This window comes from Capra hircus, chromosome 15, assembly GCF_001704415.2.
Source record: "Capra hircus breed San Clemente chromosome 15, ASM170441v1, whole genome shotgun sequence".
Classification (NCBI taxonomy): domain Eukaryota; kingdom Metazoa; phylum Chordata; class Mammalia; order Artiodactyla; family Bovidae; genus Capra; species Capra hircus.
This window is the reverse complement of record NC_030822.1, coordinates 42075404-42091917: the sequence shown is the minus strand read 5'-3', so window position 1 is coordinate 42091917 and position 16514 is coordinate 42075404. Positions and strand designations below refer to the sequence as shown.

At 45.5% G+C, this 16514-nt stretch overlaps 1 protein-coding gene across 3 annotated transcripts in view; it reads right to left on the bottom strand.

Moving 5' to 3' along the window:
* PARVA (parvin alpha) overlaps positions 1-16514 on the bottom strand; it is a 168227-nt gene that overhangs the window by 53044 nt on the left and 98669 nt on the right. For all 3 annotated transcript variants that reach the window (XM_018059568.1, XM_018059566.1, XM_018059567.1), the window contains exons 2-4: positions 11568-11657; positions 11413-11483; positions 8415-8517 (exon numbers count right to left, since the gene is read on the bottom strand). In XM_018059568.1, the coding sequence (XP_017915057.1) occupies positions 8415-8517; positions 11413-11483; positions 11568-11657 (264 nt within the window). The remainder of the gene's footprint in view (positions 1-8414; positions 8518-11412; positions 11484-11567; positions 11658-16514) is intronic.

The window sequence follows — 16514 nt, the reverse complement described above, 5'->3', positions numbered from 1 at the left end:
GATTTCTTTGGAGGGAACGATGCTAAAGCTGAAACTCCAGTACTTTGGCCACCTCATGCGAAGAGTTGACTCATTGGAAAAAACTCTGATGCTGGGAGGGACTGGGGGCAGGAGGAGAGGGGGATGACAGAGGATGAGATGGCTGGATGGCATTACTGACTCGATGGATGTGAGTCTGAGTGAACTCCAGGAGTTGGTGATGGACAGGGAGGCCTGGCGTGCTGTGATTCATGGGGTTGCAAAGAGTCAGACACAACTGAGCAACCGAACTGAACTGATAGCATTTGTGGGATGAATCTGTAGTTTATTGTTTTGGCTGATGCTGTCATACTGGCTTACTTTCATGTGTTTGGTGATTTCTGATTTTGAGCTCATTTACCTTGGAATTTTATCTCTAGGAATGTTTTGTAGCCTGGAATTAAGGTTCATTCTTTTAAAAAGGCATATGTTTGCTCCTGCCTTGGGAAGCACTAAAAACTTGGAACAAGTTTTAACTACATTTTCAGCTTGGGCATTTAAAACCACAAAAGTACTGTGAATTCTAGTCCAAAATTTGTGAGTACAGACATTTGATGATAAGGAATTATCAGTGCAGTCTTCTTTCTTGTGTCCTATTCATGTCCAAGGCTGAGATAGACATTTATCCTTACTTACCCTCTCTGTGGGACAAGATTTTCTATTTCACCCACTGAAAGTGTTACACTTCAGAAACCCTGCTGTATACTCAGGAGTATCTGATCCAATTCCCCTTCCTTTCAGGCTTCAGGCTTTCTCTCTTGACCCTGTAAGTGTGAGTCATTAAACCTCAGGCTAATTACTGTTTAGAAATTAACACTTATTTTACTGGATTTACACTTCCTTGTTGTTCTTGGCATCAGTAGGATTTCATTCCTTTCCAGTTAAGCCATACAATACAAAAAAAGTGTGTTTTTTAAGGTTTATATTAAAGTATGCAGGCCAAGAAGATTTGCTTCAACATTTAGTGAGCCATAATGTTCAACCTGAAAACCTGTTTCCTTATCTTATTACATTAGCTTGTATATCCAAAACAATTATAATGGTGGTGATAGCTACCCTCTCTGACTTGTTCCTCATGCCATGCCTTTGATATTTCACTATGTAATGTGTTCACTGTTAAGTTTTGTATAAATGGTCTTTATCATATTTAGGTAGTTTCCTTCTCTTCCTGTTATACTTGGGATAGCTGTTGAAATGTATGAAGCATTATTATTTGACATCTACTGATAGATTCAGTTTTGCTATTGAAATTTACATATGTATTTAAAAATTGAGAATATACAAACATGGACAAAATTCAGGCTGTGAAAATTAAGTCCCCTCTTCCCTCTGCTGTCCCAAATTTCCAAGTTCCACGCTATAGAGAGTTTTTGTGACTCACCAGATATATTCTCTACATACTCAAATATTACATATGTCTCAATGCACAGAAACACTGACACAATACTTCTGCCATACTACAACCACCATACTATTTTTTTTACTTAGTGAGACACTCTGGAGAGCTTCTCTACTCTAATAGATAAAAGAATAAGACTAAAAAGACTTTCATCCAGCTTTTGAGTTTTTCAGAGACCAGAAAATGTCCCATCCAATTTAAGAATAGCAGTATACATTATCTTCAATCATCTTAGAATCAATGACTATCATAGCAACAGCTAGGGCAGTGCTATCCAAAAGAAATTTCTTGATGGAAATGCTCATTTCTGCACTATTCAGTATGATAGCCACTAGACATATTTGGTGAGGGAGCATTTGAAATGGAGTTGGTGTGACTAAGTAAACGAATTTTTAATTTTAATTTCTTTTAATAACTACATGTGGTTACTACTACTACTACTACTAAGTCGCTTCAGTCGTGTCCGACTCTGTGCAACCCCATAGATGGCAGCCCACCAGGCTCCCCCGTCCCTGGGATTCTCCAGGCAAGAACACTGGAGTGGGTTGCCATTTCCTTCTCCAATGCATGAAAGTAAAAAGTGAAAGTGAAGTCGCTCAGTCGTGTGCAACTGTTAGCGACCCCATGGACTGCAGCCTACGAGGCTCCTCCATCCATGGGATTTTCCAGGCAAGAGTACTGGAGTGGGGTGCCATTGCCTTCTCCGACATGTGGTTAGTGGGTACTATACTGAACAGCTCTACTGTAAAGCTGTACAGGTCATCTTCCTGGTTTTACAGAAGAGTGACCCGAGCTGCAGAGGAATGTTTTCGTGGCAGAACCAGGATTGGAACTCTGATCAATCTTGCTTTTCATTACTCTTTCAATTTTAGCATAGCTACTACTTCAGCCTAAGTTCTATTTTGGGTGTGGAGAAGAGATTCTCAAAACCAATATGACCAAACCCTTCAAGATGCCGTTCCTCCTGGGACTCATGGAATCATCCCTATTTAACACTCACCATTTAGAGTATAGCATCATTGACTCAATAGACATGCATTTGAGCAAACTCTGTGAGACAGTGGAGGACAGGGGAGCCTGGTGTGCTGCAGTTCAAGGGGTTGCAAAAAGGTGGACATGACTTAGTGACTAAACAACAACAATGTAGAGTCAGCCTACTCTAAATTCGGCTGCTCATTCTACACACCACTAGGTCCTCTTAAGAGATGGGAATACCAGACCATACTACCTGCCTCCTGAGAAAACCGTATGAAGAGCAAGAAGGAATAGTGAGAACTGGACATGGAGCAATGGACTGGTTCAAAATTGAGGAGAGAATATGTCAAGGCTGTATATTGTCACCCTGTTTATTTAACTTATATGCAGAGTACATCATGAGAAACGCTGAGGTGGAAGAAGCACAAGCTGGAATCAAGGTTTCTGGGAGAAATATCAATAACCTCAGACATACAGATGACACCACCCTTATGGCAGAAAGTGAAGAAGAACTAAAGAGCCTCTTGATGAAAGTGAAAGAGGAGAGTGAAAAGGTTGGCTTAAAGCTCAACATTCAGAAAACTAAGATCATGGCATCCGATCCCACCACTTCATGGCAAATAGATGGGGAAATGGTGGAAACAGTTTGGACTCCAAAATCACTGCAGATGGTGACTGCAGCCATGAAATTAAAAGAGGCTTACTCCTTGGAAGGAAAGTTATGACTAACCTAGACAACATATTAAAAAGCAGAGCCATAATTTTGCCAACAAATCTCCGTCTAGTCAAGGCTACGGTTTTTCCAGTAGTCATGTATGGATGTGAGAGTTGGACTGTAAAGAAAGCTGAGTGCCAAAGAATTGATGCTTTTGAACTGTGGTGTTGGAAAAGACTCTTGAGAGTCCCTTGGACTGTGAGGAGCTCCAACCAGTCCATCTTAAAGGAGATCAGTCCTAGGTGTTCTTTGGAAGGACTGATGTTGAAGCTGAAACTCTAATACTTTGGCCACATGATGCAAAGAGCTGATTCATTGGAAAGACCCTGATGCTGGGAGGGATTGGGGGCAGGAGGAGAAGGGGATGACAGAGGATGAGATGGTTGGATGGCATCACCAACTCAATGGACATGAGTTTGGGTAAACTCCAGGAGTTGAGGGACAGGGAGGCCTGGTGTGCTGTGGTTTATGGGGTTGCAGAGTCAGACATGACTAAGCGACTGAACTGAACTGAATGATTATAAAGTAAGTATCCTTGTATCCAAACTAATATAAATAAATACTGGATACATAAGTCTTATCCTTACAGAAGACTTCAAATTAATACATGCAGAAGGAATGGGAGAATAGGAAAACAGAAAACCTCCACTAGACTACCACAGTAATAACCAGCAGACATACTTCACCGATTATAGTTAGTAGGATGAGTGTAAGAAAAAACAAGATATTTTTAAAGTCTTAAAGTATCTCCCTGCAAATAAGTTAATAACAAAGAGAAAAGTAGTAAAACTTTATAGTGAAGAAAGCCTGGCCAATACCACCTTAACTGAGTGGTCAAGGTTAATATCACAAGTGACCAGTCACAGTAACATCATGTCTGTCCTGAAATGATGCTCGGAGGACACATCAGCTCTGTGTGACCCCTCCCCAAACATACAGCTAATCATGAGAACACACCAGACAGACCCAGATTGGGGTCCATTCTGCAAAATAACTAACCAGTCCTCCTCAAAAGTGCCAAGGTCGTGAAAGATAGGAGATGTGACACCTGAATGTAATGGGGGATTCTGGGTTTACCTCCAGAACTAAGAAAAGACATGAATGTAAAAACTGGTGAAATCCAAATAAATTCTGCGATTCAGTTAAGCACTGTCCTGAGGCTGATTTCTTAGTTTTGATCTTACCCTTTGCTTGGTGAGATGTTGACATTAGAGGAAGCTGAGTAAAGGGAGACGGGAAACCTCTTGGCTGTCTCTGCAACTCTATTAAAATTATTTCAAAATAAAAAAGTTTTAAAGAAACACTGACAAATGGGCTATGGGTTTAAGTGGTAAGACAAATCATGAAATATAAAGAAGATCTGGGAGAACTTCAGAATGCCTCCAAGGCAGGAAACAGCTTAACGTAAGAAGAGGAGTTTGGAGCCAGAGAAGTTAAGACGAATGGTGAGGCTCTGAGCTAAGGAGGCAGCAGTGGGGTTGGAAAATATTGGTGACAGCCACCCCTGACCCAGTGCGCAGTGAGCCAGGCACTTTTACAAATGCTGCACGTGTTCTAGCTGGTTGAGAAATGAGATGGGTTTGACACATATATATGGGAATACAGCTGTCAGCACTGTGACCAACAGAATATGAGGGAAGAAGGAGCAATTCAAGATTACCCCCAGATTTCTAATCTGGGCTTGGAATAGCATTCCTCAAGGTGGAAAACAAAATGGGTTTGGGGAGGAGGAAGATAAGCAGAGTTGGGGCAGGCGGGTTACAGGTGCCTATGTGACATGCAGGTGGGCAGGCTGGAAAGGCAGGGAAGAGATAACCTTACTCACAGCTTCAAAGAGAGAGCTGTTCCAAGATAGAGATCTGAGGCTGATGATCATTTAGTCGACAGTTGAAACTGTAGCAACGACGAAATCACCCAGGAAGAAGGTATGAAAGAAAAAGAGGAGGCGGCCAAGGATGGAAGCTGGAGGAAACCCAACCATTATGGAGAGAAAAACAGAGGAGGACAACTGAGAAGCGGGTGGAAGAGTAATGGCAGCACAAGGCCACAGAGACAGTCGGGTGGGGGGAGGCCGATGAGATGCTCAGTAGGGTCAAACGTCACCATGCACGAGGGACTCAGGTGACACTGGTGACATGGGAAGGAAAAGTTGATGGCAAGGTGGTGCACCCAGCCCGTATCCCAGGAGGGAATGCTTAGTGGTGGGGAAGCAGGGAGAGGGAGTGCCAGCCTTTATTTTGAGAAATGTGGTTGGGCACGAAGAAAGAAAATAGCCAGAGGGGTCAAGGTCGGAGGGGTCACCCCAAATCCCCATCTCCAGACCGCCTCCTCCCAGGAGCTCCTGATGCACATTTTAAACTGCAAACGAGTTCTCTCCAATGGGCATGCTGTCTGTAGCTTCCGAATGTGTATGTCTAGCCTTCGACCTACAATTAGGTTAACAAAAGAGGCATCAGCTCTGTTTTTAATCACCTTTTCAACATGAAGTTTGAGATCTGAGGTGGTCTAACCTGAATGTCGGAGAAGGCAATGGCAACCCACTCCAGCACTCTTGCCTAGAAAATCCCATGGACGGAGGGGCCTGGTGGGCTGCAGTCCATGGAGTCACTAGGAGTCGGACACGACTGAACGACTTCACTTTTGCTTTTCACTTTCATGCACTGGAGAAGGAAATGGCAACCCACTCCAGTGTTCTTGCCTGAAGAATCCCTGGGACGGAAGAGCCTGGTGGGCTGCTGTCTATGGGGTCACACAGAGTCGGCCATGACTGAAGCGACTTAGCAGCCACAGCAGCAGCAGCAACCTGACTGTCCTTGATGCCTGACCTGGGGCAGCATGGATGATGCTGGGCAGTTTTGTAACCATTCCCAGAGGCGACACTGCTTCATGACCGTTTTCTGTTACCCCACAGCCACGTCCCACCCCTGCTTGCAAAGTCCAGCATAGAACACTTCCAGACAGTGTCAGGTCCCAGGTGGAAATCTGGTGGTGCAGCTAAAAGCTACAAATGCTAGGAGAGGTCGTCAGTGAGGCTCAGGGTTTCTCCACATCTGCACGTGCCAAAGTTCCCCTCCGTGTTCAGTTACATTTACAAGCCTTTAAATATTAATACTCATTAATATTGATGTTTGAGTACCAAATGAGCTTAGCTTCCTAGAAATTACTAGACTTTATATTATTCATTCATTGGTTCAGTATACATTGATTAAGTGCTGGGCACGGTGTTATTACTGGACAAGACTGGAAAAAGGAATATGACACGGCTCCTGCCCTTGAGAAGCCTACATACGCTTATACGGGTGTGCTTAGTCGCTCAGTTGTGCCTGACTCTTTATGACCCCATGGACTGTAGCCTGCCAGGTTCCTCTGTCCATGGGGATCTCCAGGCAAGAATACTGGAGTGGGTTGCCATGCCCTCCTCTAGGGGATCTTCCTATTCCAGGGATCAAACCCAGGTCTCCTGCATTGCAGGCGGATTCTTTACCATCTGAGCCACCAGGGAAGCTCAAGAATACTGGAGTAGGTACCCTATCCTTTCTCCAGGATATCTTCCTGACCCAGGAATCAAACCAGGGTCTGCTGCAATGCAGGGAGATTCTTTACCAGCTGAGCTACCAGGGAAGCCCATACATTTACATAAACAGCTACAAACAAAATGGAACGTCTTACAATAATAAAGGCATATATATTATGTATACATGTCTTATGTATTATAACATAAAAGCATGTATGTTATATATAGGTGTGTGTACCTATACAACAAAGGCATACATATTATGTACATGTGTGTGTATCTATATAAGAAAAGCATGAATGCTTTATACACGTGTGTGTATCTGGATCTGAGAGAACACAGAACCCATGACTATTCCTTTCAAATGTGACTATGTCATGAGTGGGGGCACGTTTGGTTGACTCTGCAGATAGAAAGAATGAGCAATAATGGTTCACCTCAGTGGATAAAGGAGGAAGAAGGGCCCCAGAGGCAGAAGAAAAGAAACGGCAGAAGAGGTGTGAATATGCCCAGTGTAGTCATAGCATGGTGCGGTGTCCATAAACACAGCAAGACTGCCAATGGAATGATAAAAGACACTGACTGACTGGGCACTCACTGGGTGTCAGGCGCGATTTGAAGCATTTTACATGGCGTGAGCCACACGTGTGAGTGACTGGAGGTGAGGCTGACAAGGCAGATGCAATGCTTTGAATGTTGTGCTAACAGGTCTGGACTTCGTCCCACAGGTGGGGGAGAGCGAGTACTGACAAAATGAGACTTGCAATTAAAAACGGTTCCTCCACCAGCAGCGCCAGCTGGTCACAAAGGGGAATGGGCTGGAGGAGGTGAGATGGGAGGCAAAGAGGTGAGATGGGAGGCAAAGAGGTGAGCTCAGAAATTGTTTCAACAGTTCAGACAAGTGAAAATGGCAGGGAGGAGGGGACGCGGGAGAGAATTCTGAGCAAGACATGGGGCCATGGAGACCCCCTGCCCCACAGCCATGGAGAGGCAGGGAAGAGAGGAAGGGGTTCTATTCACTTGGAAGGAAAGAAACATCCTTAGGAAAGAGGATGCGCTCAGTGTGAGGCACTAGTGAGAAGCTAAGAATGGGAGTCTAGAACTTGGGGCAGCGGTTAGGAGGACAGGAAGTGGGGGACAGAGAGGAGAAGTCCAAATCCAGGCATGATGAATCTGTCCTCTCAACACTAATGTCACCCAGAAGTCTCCTTTCCCTCCCCAACAGCCCCACACTTTCACGTAACAGCTGTGAACTGACTCGGGGATGCACACGCTGCCAGAGGCGAGACACCTGGAGACACACGGGAGCCAAGTGCCGCAGAGGTCCACACACCTGCGCACTTGCACCAACTGGAGAGAGATACTCAGAGGAACACACACACATACACGCCCATAGCCTGCAGAGGTATGCATATATGCGTGCACACACACACATACATGTACAGGTGACAGAGGTATACACACACACGCACGCAGCTCCACGCGCCTGTAAATACACCTACAGAGGCCACAGGCGCACAATTTTCTGGAGAGGGTGAAGCATGTTTTCAGTGCGCAGTGGAGTCTTGTCATATGCCCTCCTGGCGATTCTCAACTGCTAGGCGGAGCAACCCTGTCTGGTCACAAAGCCTCCCTTTGCAAGGCATTCATGTAAAACATTCCAAGAGTACATTTCACTGGTCTTCTAGCCCAAGGTCCCCCATCCCTATTCCATTCAGTGAACTATTGTGACTGGAGAACAGCTCTGAACTAGATTTAAACACACCCACTGCGACATTCAACTTTCCTCTTACCAAAAAGTTTCTGCAGGACTTGGCCATCGTATAAATCTTCAGCCAGGTCTTTCACAATGATTCTTTCTCCAACCAAAACATCGTTAATCCAGTCAATTAATACCTGCAGAGAGAGAGAGAGAATAAGGGAAGACTCATAGGATGTTTCCTTACACACCAGTGTTCTCATCCTGGACAGTGAAAATTTGAATGAACTTCAGATTTTGAAAGGAGCAGAATTATCCACACACCTGAGTATGTGTGCCAGCAGCTGTGAGTGTGAGCCCAACAGTCCTATTAACCTGCAGGTATAGGCTCCGCTAGTGCTGGTGGCTCCAGTGTCTCCGCTAACACCTCTGGCCCCTGCCTTCCCTTCCCCGAATGGCGAGGATCGTTCACACAGTGCTTGGCTGTGTGGCTTTGCAGCCAGGAGAGGATGGGCTTTGGAGTCATGCAAACTGGGGTTGAAACCCTCACTTTACCTACTAAAATAATTTGTGCATCTCTGGGATCGATGGACCGTTATGTGTTTGTGTGTGTACCTCTGTCATCCATGAGCCACTGTGTGCATATGTCTGTGATTTATGAATCTATGGCAAGCTAGTTATCTGCTTTGAACCTCTGACTCCCCACCTCTATAATGGGAGTTGAAGGCACCTCCCACACTAGGTGGTGGAAAAGAATTACAGGGTCTCCCTGGTGGTCCAGTAGTTAGGACTCCACACTTCCGCTGCAGAGGGCATGGGTTTGATCCCTAGCCAGGGCACTAAGATCCTACATGCTATACCGAGTGGCCAAAAGTCAAAACCAATATCAGGGAAAAAAAAAAGAAAGGAATTACATACAGCAAGGGCCAAACATCCAGTAAGGGCAGATTTTATTAATAAATAAAGCACTCTCCCATTATGACACCTGGCCACGTGGTTACTGTCACCCCTATGTTCAGGAGGTAAAACCAAACACAGAAGTAATCACAGCCCCAGGTCCCAGAGGACCTGTGGGCAGGGACAGGAATAATCAGACTCTTGTCCACCTCACTTTACAGCACACGTTCTCCTCCCTGCACCAGGCTTCCTCTCAGTGGGGCTGTGCGGTGTCCTCTGTGGTCTGTGTCTTAGCCTCTGTGCATCAGGCATTCAGCAGAGGCGTTCCAGGTGACCAGCCACTCAGTTAATCCACACGGCATCCCGAGAGGCAGGTAGCATCAGTTTCGTTTTTCAGGTAAGGAAACTGAAGCTTGCACAAGGCCATTGTCTTTTTAATTTCAACCTCTTGCTTTATTTATGAAGGTATTATTCATATACGATAAAATTAACCAATTCTAGGCATACCGTGTGATGACTTTTGGTCACCGTACATGGTTGTGTGACCACAGCCACAATCAAGATACAGAACAGTTCCCTCACCCTAAGAAGGTCCCTCTGGTCTCTCTGTGTCCAGTCACCTCTCCTGATCACAAGCTTCAGGCAAGCACTACAGTTCCGACTTTGTGACCACTTCCCCTAAACGGAATAGCACCCACTTTTTTTGGGTGGGGGGCATGCTACATGGTATGTGGGATCTTAGTTCCCGACCAGGGATTGAACCCACACCCCTTTGCAGTGGAAGCATGGAGTCTTAACCACTGGACTGCCAGGGAGGTCCCAGAGCATCACCTTTTGACTTCTTTGACTTGGCATAAGCAGACTGCCTTTACAACACAGGCGGGAGCTGGGCTAGGTTTCCACCCTTGAGAGGAGGCTCGGGCTTTCAAAGCACATTGTTCTACTGGCCTAAGGCAGGGCTTCTGTGCTTCCTCCCTTCCTCCTTCCTCTCTCTTCCCCTTCCCTCCTTCTCTCCTTCATCCATCCAACCATCTACACATCCAGCACTTACTAATGTCTGCTATATATCACTCTGTGCTGGATCCTGAAGGTACAAAAAAAGACCATCCCTGATGAAAAAAAAAAGAACACTCTTTAACCCCAAGCACCTCCCCACTTAGTGAAGGAGACCAAGAAGCATACGAGTAGTTGGAACGTCATGCGATGACAACAGTACAGAAGCAAATGCATGAACCACAGCGGCACACAAAGGGGCTGAGCGACAGCCCTGGGGTTTGGAGAGGGCTTCCCGAAGGACGTGACCTGGCTTTGAAGAGCAAGGAGAGCGCCTGGGCAGAGGGACTGCATGGCCAAAGGCCTGGCGGTGGGAGCGTGGAGCAGCTGTGTGCAAGTGTGCACCAGGCGCTGCCGTGAACAGGTCTGCTGTCCCTGTGGCATCCTTGCCAAGCAGGGATTATTTGAGGTTAAAGAGGCAGCTGGAGCATGGAGACACCAAACACCACTCCCAGGACTGTGGGCTGCAACCTGCAGTTCATAGGAAGCTACACACAGGTTTTGAACAGGAAAATGATACATTCAGCTTTGCGTTTTGAGTGAATCCCTCTGCACCCAGCGCCTTCTGGTCCTGTTTTAAGTGTAGCTTGGAGAAGCTGAAGAAGATAGACACAGAAGCGGGAGGAAATAGAGAATTTTTGAGGGTGACCACTGGTCAGTCACTGTGCCAAGTACATTACACACAGTTTGTTATTTCATCTTAATCATTTCTGTTTGAATCTCATCTCCTCCACTCATGCCATGACTATAAATGAACAATCACCGGGCTGTTCTGAGACTCAGTTTCCTCACCTGTAAAAGAGATGGAGATGATACTAAATCCAACTTCAGAGGGTACTTTTGAGGGTCCTTGGGAAACGCAGTGAGAGGACTATGTGAGTGAGAAGATCCTGGCAAATGTGAGTTTTTTGCACTAAGTTCTCCAGTGCCTATGGTCAACACCATTCCTTGGGCACCTGTTATGTCCCACCTCTGTTAACCTGTAGATGTCCACCTTCTGGACTGCAAGCTGCCTGTGGCCAGGGACTGCTGTGGATTTCTGTTCTCTCTACAGTGGCTCGAGTGGTGCCTATGCAGGTGACTGGTCTAGAGACACCTGTGGAGTCGGGAGGCACCTAAAGCCCCTTCTGATTCCCTCTTACCTTCATCAGTTCCTGAAGTTTGGGGTCGCTGCGTGAGTTGGGATCCACCATCGTTCGCACTTCATTCTCCTCTTTAAAAAAAAGAAAAGGCAGTCAGCGAGGTGGTTGCTCTGAAGGCATCAGGCTAACCCAGAGAGAACAAGAGACCCCGTTACCCAGCATCGTGTCCTCAGGGTCCAGCTCGAAGGGGATGGGGCTGAGGGGCAGGTTGATGGCGTTCATGCCTTCCTCCTGAAGCTCGGACACTGTAAGAAGGAAGCGCAGCGTTAAGCAGCAGCCCATACCATGTTCCACACTGATGCAGACTGAGAAACGAAAGCACCAAGGTTAGCCTACAGTTGTGATGCAGCTGCATCCAATTCCTGCCTCTTCTTGCTAGAAGGACCAAACTGTCCCCTTCATCTCACTCTCTGTCACCTTACTCGCTTTCCTAGAAAAATCGGGTATGGACATCTGCCTCCCTTCAGTAATGATCTTGGAATAAATGGAAGCAAAGTGAGCACTGACGTCTTTCTTAAGTCTCTGCCACGCCTCCCTCCTGTCCCTCCTTCAGGGGCTTGCCGTCCGGTGCAGAGTGCACGCTTGACAAGTCTTTGCTGACTAGATGCACGAGGTCCCCACGCTGAGGCTCCATTTGAGCCACAGGCCTTTTCCATCCTCAGGTCAACCCTCCTCTGACTTCTCTCCTGAATTGGCTCCTGTGCATTTTTTTGGACATTTTCCTCCCTCCCTCCCTCCTCCCCACCCCCCTCCTCCCATCCAGCACTGCTCGAGGATGCCTCATGCTGGCCTCTCCCTGGGCTCTGGATTTATCCCTTCAACCATAGGGAGTCATGGGCCCTCGGGTCAGGCACCTCACTTCTCCAGACCTATTCCCTCAGCTGAACATCAAAAGCTGGACAGGTGACCATCAAGTTCTTTTACAGTTTCCCAAATCTTAGAAGTCTACAATTCCATTGTCCTCAAGAAAAATAACAAGAGGTCAGTGACCACTAGACACTTCCAGCCCCACCCCCTCCATCCACTGACCCCCACCCCCTACAAGAAGCCTTAGTAAAAAAGAAAAATACAAATCCCTACCACAAAACCAGTTGTGTGATGGCACTTTGCTGAGCATTGACCTTGGATTATTACCTCTCCTAAAAGCAGTGGCTCAAATCCTCTCAGTTCTGCTCAATTCCAGTTTGCACTCAATTCCTTTGCACCAATTAAGCACAGAACAACCGTTTTCTCTGAAGGAGCTGGTCACCAAACAGTTCTTAAAGAGGTGATATGGCAGCTGCAATCAACTTTGGTAAAAGCAATGTCCCATCTTTCCATTTTATTTTTTTGTACTGACTCTGGCCTCACCGATTGCCAGCATACACTTGCAAGTACTCTTAAGCACAGGCAGCTGCTTACAAAGAGTTCTTTCATATTAGCAGACGTCACTGATGGTTGCAGTTGGACAGAGAGCGAGATTGCCTAACAAAGGGAGTGAAACCCACTCTGCCCTAGAGAGACACAACTCGCATTATGAAGCTGGTATTCAGTCCTGGTGCTGTGGGCTCTTGACATTCAGATGGGATATCAGCCAGTCACCATCTTGAATCTCCAAATCCACAGACACCCAACATTCTATATAATTCCCCCCACAAAACATAATTTAAAAATATAAGTGACACTTTCAAGGTTTAAATGATTCTATAAATATGGGCTTACGTTTGCTTTCCAGCAAAGCACAATTGCTTCTTTAGACTTTATAATGTCTCCTAGCACTCCTCCTAGGACTAGCCGTTTGCTTTTTTTTTTTCCAGGCTGTTTCTCACAAAGAAGCAAGATGTCTACCACTTAACAAGCATCACTACACAGGCAATGGGAAGTGGAAATAAAGTTACGTTTCAGTGTGGGTGTGAGACTGGGTTAACTGGCCAGTGAAGAGACTAGCTCTTGCCCAGAACCTTCTCCATCTGTATATCCACCCCACCCCACCCTGCCACCAGGTCTGTGCTGTCTGATACAGTAGCCATTAACCACATGCAGCTATTGAAGTTTAAATGAATTAATAACTCAGCTTCTTAGTTCCCCCTGTCACATTTCAAGTGCTCAGTGGCCCCCATGGGGCAGCTGGCACCCCACTGGACAGTACAGATGTAGATTTCCATTATCACAGAAGATTCAGTTGGATGGTGCTAGCCTGACTGATCCCATAGATCCAAATGCTGATGATATCCAAATTTAAATCTCCAGCCTGATGCATGCTGCATTACGTATTTTTAAAGTTAATAAGATTGTATTATCTAAAACTGAATTCAAGGCAACAAAATCAGGGATAGGATAAAAATGCAGCACCTTCCTAGATATTTTTCATGTACAAAAACAACCAAGCTCTGTCCTAATTTCTTCTTTTGAGTGGTTTTATTTACCCAGCATCACTGGGTTGCGAAAACAAGAGTCAACTCATTATTAAAAGAAGAACCAGAAACAAACAAAAACAAACAAAATCTCTAGCCTAGGCCTGACCCTGAGCTCCAGACTCACTCAATATCTCCTCTTTGGTCTACTAATGGAGGTCTCAAATTTATACATCCAAAGCAGAACACGTGATCTTCAGTACCCTTACCTCCACTGTAACAACACCGCATCAAGACTTCTCCACCTTCCTTCTTATCCTCCTCAGTAAACGGAACTACCATTTGCATAAGAGTTCAAGCCAAAATCTGAGGAATCACCCTTCCCTTCTTCTTTTCCTCACTGTTTGCAGCCAATACATTGGCAAGTTTTCTGGGTTCCCCCTCCAAAACAGGACCCTATTCCAACCACTTCTCACCAGCTCCATCATCACCATTCTGGTTCAGGCCACCGTTATCTTTCACCTAAATAACCAGAACCGCCTTCTAACCTGCCCACTGCTTTCTGATGCTTTTTCCCCACGTCAGTCTACTTCCTAGAGCACAGTCAGAATGATCTATAAAGATGTAAACACGATCATACATTCTCCTGCTTTATGCTTCCTGCGGCTTCCCCTCATGTGCATGCTTAGCTGGTCAGTCATGTCTGATTCCTTTGTGACCCTGTGGACTGCAGCCTGGCAAGCTCCTCTGTCCATGGGATTTCTCAGGCAAGAACACTGGGATGAGTCGCCATTTCCTTCTCCAGGGGATCTTCCTGACTCAGGGATTGAATCTGCATCTCCTGCATTGCAGGAGGATTCTTTACTACTGCCACCTGGGAATTCCCATTATACTCAAAATAAAACCCCAATTCCTTCCTAAGACCTACAAGACCCTCTGAATAGTCCCCTGCCTCCCTCTTGTGTTGTATTTTCTCCATAGCACTCATCACAATCTGAAATAACCATTATTTCTACATTTATTATCTATCCCCTTCTCAACAGAATGTAAGCCGTGGAAAGACTGGCACTTTTTCTCTTTTGTTCGCTATTAGATCTCTGAAGGGGAGTCAGGACTGCCTACATTCAAATCCAGGCTCTACCACTTATTAGTACGTGACTTTGGACAAGTTCATCCATCTTACACCTCAGTTTCCTTATCTGCAAAATGGGGGTGATAATAATATTCCCTACCTCCTAGAGTTGTTGAGAAGATTAAATGAGTTAATACATGTAAAACATTTAGAAGAGTATCTGGTACCTGGTTAAAAGCTATGTAATTATTTGCAATTATTACTTAAAATGATAAGCACTCAAGGACCATTTGTTGAATAAATGAATAAACCTGTTAAGACGAGTCTTCCACTGCACAGGTTATAAGTTGAAGCACAATTTACCAGAGCAGTGTATAGCATGCAAAGAAGACTTTCAGCCTGTCCTTAAGGGAGGAAAACCATACTTTGGCCTGATCCTGTGTGTGCGTGTGTGGGCACGTTTCTAGGGCAGAATTTCCAGCTTACTTTTTGTAAAGAGAAAAAAGCTACCTTGGTCCCAAGACTGTTGTCCAGTAAGAGCCAATCTGAATATAGAGATATCTATACATCTAACGTGTGACTAGAAACACCATATTTGCAGCCAGGACTCCTAAAGGTGGGTCTGAACAGCGCCTCTTTTTCTGTGTAGATCACTGTTAGAAATGTTTTTAGATGAAAAATCCCCAGTCAGAAATACTCCCCTCTGCCCTGCCTCTTTAATTCACTCACAGAGACAAAACAAACCCAAGAAGAAAGGCAGAGATATGTTTGCAATTGGAAATGTTTTTTTTCAGGAAATGATTTGGTACAGGAACATCATTCCCATCCCATTAACTGCTGACTCGGAGCCAACTGTTTGTAAAAGTGAATATGCAAACTGCCCGGCTCAGGCTTGGCCCCCTGCCCCATGGGGCTGCATTAGTGGCCATGTTCCCAAAACAGCCCACGTGCTTTGGAGGTTTCATTTCTATTAAACCAAAGCAGGACCCAGCAGAAGCTCCTCGCCATCCCTGCACTCTGAAAGAGAAAGAGCTGCAATTGAATTTTCTCAGCATAGAATATGAATATGATGTTTTCCCCTGAACCTCCTCTAACAACCTAAAACTAGGTCTGAATGTGCAGCCTTTGGTGTCTCGCGGCGCCATTAGTCATAACTTAATAAACAGATTAAATGCCCAGCTGAAGGTCGGGCTTGGGAGAGCAGGGCGATTGCCTCAACTCCTGAAGCGCTCGCCATGAGGGAGGGAGCCTGGCTTTTCTGGGAAACACAGCGTGACTCTGGGTCCAGCTGTGTAGCAGAACAAGTACATGGATGGGCTTTGAAGTCTGAAAGACCTGGATTTGAATCCTACTTCTCTTTTTTATCAGCCATGGGACCTTATGTTGTTGACTTAAACACTTCAAAATGTGGTAGAAAACAATGTTGTTTAAAACAAAGGTGTAGGGGGGCACTGAATGGAATTAAACCAGAAGGAAAGAAAAAAAAAAAAGTGTAGCTGACACTATTAGTTTCTTCCCCAATGTTGATTTTACCTTCTCTCTCTCTCTGCTGAAATAACTCTCTCATTTTGTTCCAGTATACACTGCAAACCACCCCCCCCACCCCCCAACTGCCATGCTTCTAGGTGAGATTTCGATTGAGTTAAGCTAATCATGATAATCTCAGTTCCTTTAGTGGTGACTGGCTCAAGCATTAT